At 29.1% G+C, this 4,683-nt stretch overlaps 1 protein-coding gene across 7 annotated transcripts in view; it reads left to right on the plus strand.

Moving 5' to 3' along the window:
- LOC102676668 (protein hu-li tai shao) overlaps positions 1-4,683 on the plus strand; it is an 11,733-nt gene that overhangs the window by 3,284 nt on the left and 3,766 nt on the right. For 6 of the 7 annotated variants that reach the window (XR_420653.1, XR_420654.1, XM_006608082.2 and 3 more), the window contains exons 7-11: positions 636-749; positions 878-970; positions 1,112-1,307; positions 1,399-1,536; positions 1,634-1,705. Coding sequence is in view for 5 of the 7 variants with exons in the window: in XM_006608082.2 (XP_006608145.1) it covers positions 636-749; positions 878-970; positions 1,112-1,307; positions 1,399-1,536; positions 1,634-1,705 (613 nt within the window). In the remaining 2 variants the exon portion in view is untranslated. Of the gene's footprint in view, positions 1-635; positions 750-877; positions 971-1,111; positions 1,308-1,398; positions 1,537-1,633; positions 1,706-2,545; positions 4,625-4,683 lie in introns of those variants that run through there. The other variant, XM_031511196.1, reaches the window with a different exon arrangement.

Below are 4,683 nucleotides of genomic sequence, written 5' to 3' on the forward strand. Positions count from 1 at the left end.
GTATGACATCATGTATAGGAACAAGAGAAAGAGAATATTTTTTGAAAAATTGATTAGTTCGATGAGCAATAGAAGCTATATTCTCGAGCATTTTTTCGAGTTTATGGCATTTTAATATTGCTACACGAGAATCGAACTTCAGTTAACCATATATATTATGCATACGAATATTATCGTTTGACCGATTCACATTCAAAACTGTGTATGAATGTGTGCCTGTTAAAATCGTGTCGTCTAAGGGATGGATATTCAACTCTTCGTCCCACTGCATTTACAAAACCAGATCGATCGACCCTATAGAGTGAGAGAGTAAAGAAACGAGTGGGAAAGAGAGCGAAAGCGAGAATGATTGAGAGAGATACGAAACGTATAAAAAAAATTCATTATTAATAATAGAAGTAAATATGACATGATCATTTTATTTAATGTCGAGAATAAAGATTAATAGTTTTAAATAAATATCGCAGTATCAACGACGTGCTACTTACATGCAAAATTAAAATAATACGACGACATCACCAGCAAAGCAGGCACACATAACATATGCAGACAATACGAAAATATATATATAATAATGCTGTGTCGGATGTCGAATTATTGATGAGGGTCGACTAACGTTCTGGTTTTGTGTGCAGTGGGTGTCAGACGGATCTCCGACCCATAGCAGTACACCGGTGAAGATCGACAGTGCCCTTCAATTTGTACCGAAAAATACCAATCCAAAGGAATTTAAACAAATACAACAACAGGTAAGTGAAATGAAATTTCAATAATGCAATTTATATGAATTTTTTTAATTTAATGAAACAATTTAATTTTAATTATTTTATATTCACAAATTGATTCAATCCTTGGAGCTATGTTTTCTTTTGTTTAGATAAAAGATTATCGTAGAGCAGATAAAATATCAGCTGGACCACAATCTCATATATTAGAAGGTGTTACGTGGGAAGAAGCTAAAAAGATGCAGGTAAAATGTTTTAAATAATAATTTTAAAATTGAAGTATTAATGATTTCTTAATTTACTGTTTCGTTAAATTATATGTTCAGTATATTTATTTTATATTTTAAAATATATGTATATATTAATAAAAAATATTCATATGGAAGGATGCCACTATTAGCGGAACAGGAGAGCAAGTAGTATTGGTAGGTGCAGCCAGTAAAGGTATTATACAAAGAGGGTTTCAACACAACGCAATGGTTTATAAAACGCCATATGCCAAAAATCCTTTTGATGCTATTACTGACCAAGAACTCGATCAGTACAAACGAGAAGTGGAACGTAAACAAAAAGGAGATATCTGTACGTAAGATAACATAAATTTATTGTCAATTGGAAATTTATATTATTCATTAAGATTATAAATATAATCTTATTGATATGTGTTTTGTAGATGATGAGTCGCAATCAGAATCGGAAGCATTATCATCATTTAATGTCAGCCGCGCAACACATGAATCGAGCACTGCCAAAAGTCCTATTCAATCACCTGTATCAGTAACATCGGAAACAGAAGAGGAAAGCAGAGATGGTGAGTAATCATCACAAGACATTTTCATATATTTTATATCTTGATATTAAAATTAAAAAATTATTTAATTAATGTATTGTATTATAATTATTTGTAGAACCCCGAGTATTACGAATAGAAACGAAACAAGTGCCTGCACCAAGTCAACCTGAAGTTGTACTGAGTGATGGTAAGTTATTTTTGATAATTTCTAATTTCAAAATTCAATTCTAAAATTACTCATGTTTATAGAGAGAAAGATTTCTTAAAAATAAGTGAAAGAAATGTAATTTGCATGTTCGATTGATATAAGAAAAGCCTTGTATTGTGTTAACTTTTTCTTTATTAATATTTACTATTGTAAATATTTTTTCTCCGCTTTTTGGTTTTATAATATCAAATTCATATGAAATACATTTTGAATTTCTTATAATTAATAATAACGATTACAAGGCTTGATCCATAAGCATGAGGATATTGCAATTAATTATTGTATTTTTATGCTATTTTAGTTTTTATCATTTTAATTTATGATCACTAACGCTTGCACCTTGCATGCCTGTATATTCACAAATATACGCATGTTCACATAAATATTTTTGCATACTCATTGTTTGCTACAGTACATCAATGTTATTTCCTTTTTATTAACTTCCTTTTCTTTCATTTTTATCCCGCAATGCACGTTTTTATCTTACATCACATTAATTTTTATAAATCTATGTACATATTATACTTTTCTTTGTCAGTTATAAATCATTCTAATTATTTAAAGAAACGATGTGATCATTTCGGATTAAAAACTGAAGAAATTCTAAGAAGTCTATTTCAAAATATATATATGAGCTAATTTATATTATATCGAATATTATATATATCATTCTCTTATGAATGCAACGAATTTCTTAAATACGTAGGTGTGAGCATCCGTGATCATAATAACTATCTTCTGTCTTCACGAGAAAGAAGGTAAATAAAAGGAACAAATATTAAAATAGAGTTGTAGTGTTTTTGGGCAATATGGTTACAGATCCTGATTCATCCAGCAGATACTACAGTCATAACGAGTATAAGAACAAGATTGAAAATGAAGTCTGCGTTGTTCGTAAGCGTGATTATTCAGTTGCTGAACTATATCGATGTGAACCACGTTTAGAAATTGTTCGAAGTGATATAATCGCGAAGCGGTTAGTAACTACATTAATCGAATACTATCCTCGTCCTCCGATTATTTCAATTGATGAGGAAGTAAATTATTCGATAGGAACAAAGTATAATGATCTTGAACAAGTTTCAAATCTAGTTTACTTAGAAGATAAAAAAATGCCAAAAGAATTGTATAATAAAAAAAAACCAAAGGTTTGCAGATCATTGAAATGGAAAAATAATGAAAATTTATTGGATTTCTGTGATAAAAATTCTGATGTTTTGGGAAAAAATCGAGATGCAAAAACAAATTTAAAGTCGATTGATACAAGTTCTGTAGAACGGATTGCTGAAATGGTAAATTGCATTCGTTCAAATGTTTCACCATCAAAAACAAGATTGAGTGCATTATCTCGTTCTGGACTTAAAATTTCAACAAAATATAGTTTAGATCCTACTGATATGAGTTTAATATATAGTTTAACTCCTTTTATAAATTCAGATGATCATGAACATAGCAGTAACAAAATGTTGGATGAATGGTTGAGATTATCACCATTTATACTCAAAAATGATAATGATTTAAAACAGAATTGTTTTTCGCGATCAAGCAAAGAAAAGAATTTCAAAAACGAACAATGGAATAATGAAGATTGCTTAGATGATAAATCTGATAATTATATTTGGTCCGATTTTGATGGCGAAAGATATGAATCTTCTAATGGAATATGTCCTGAAATTATGAATAACGATCTATACTTTGATAATGGACATCTTGAAAATCGTTCAAACGAATCATTGGATACATTAGACCTGCCTGAAGTCAGAGAATTAATCGAAACTACTGATGAATTCTTTCAAAATGGCATCAGCGATAGTGCGAATGAGATTATAGCCGAACTGAATGTAAATGATACGTATGTGACTATTTATTATTTATTAAATGAGATTTTTGAAAAAGTTTATGACATACTCTCAGATGTAAACGAACAATATAGATCATTATCATCTTCAGTTTCTGAACATTTGTCAACTTCAACATCATGTTTAAGTGTGAAAAATAATGATTATGAGAAAGAAAATGAAAAGTATCAGAGCAATCAAAATGCTTCTATTGTTGTTGTACACGAGATTATTCACCATGTGATAGATATGTACGATGAATTTAAAAATGTGAAAGCCAATAAAAACGTAGATCTAAAAGAAATAGAAAATTGCTATACTATGAATCATGAAGACGGCCAGCAAATAAATAATTTGATAACATCAAACAATGATGAATTGGAAAAAGCATCTTTTAGAAATGAACAAACTGCACTTATTGCTTCTGCGAATTTGATTGAAATAAATGAAAAAAATAATGAATCGCTTGAAACAGCAGAAGAAGCTGATGAATTGATGGAAGCAGATGCAATTTTCGAATTCCATACAATAGTGAAAAAGAAACAAACTAATATTAATGACAAAGCGTTTGAATTAAATTTCCGCGTAGAGAAAAATCATAACATTGAAAATATTATTGAAAATAAAATATCACGTAAGCATGATATAGAAGATAATAAAGTTGAGAATTTATTTATTTTACCATCAAATACAACTGTAAGTCCTACGAATATCATTAATATTGAACAAGATAGAAATTCGAATAATTCGCTCGAAAATGATAAAAGAAAAAGATTACATATCACGGATGTTTCTGATCCTATAGATACATGCATCGATTGTATTCATTGTATGAAATTTTATACGGTGAATTACGATCAAGAATGTCCTTCATTAATATCTATAAATGAAGAAGAATCGAACGAAGAGATTACAAATTTGAACTATGATCGATTTAATGATATAAATGACAATACAGATATTCAAGAAGAAAATCAGCATAATGATCTTACGAATGATATATAAAAATAGCAAAGAATTATTTAATCGCGTTTTGAAAAATATCAGAAATATTTTCCTTTAAAAAGACGCGATTATTTTTTTTTTTTTTTTACAGTTGCAGAAATATTCTTCTTCAAA

This window comes from Apis dorsata, unplaced genomic scaffold (genome assembly GCF_000469605.1).
Source record: "Apis dorsata unplaced genomic scaffold, Apis dorsata 1.3 scaffold_29, whole genome shotgun sequence".
NCBI classification, from domain to species: domain Eukaryota; kingdom Metazoa; phylum Arthropoda; class Insecta; order Hymenoptera; family Apidae; genus Apis; species Apis dorsata.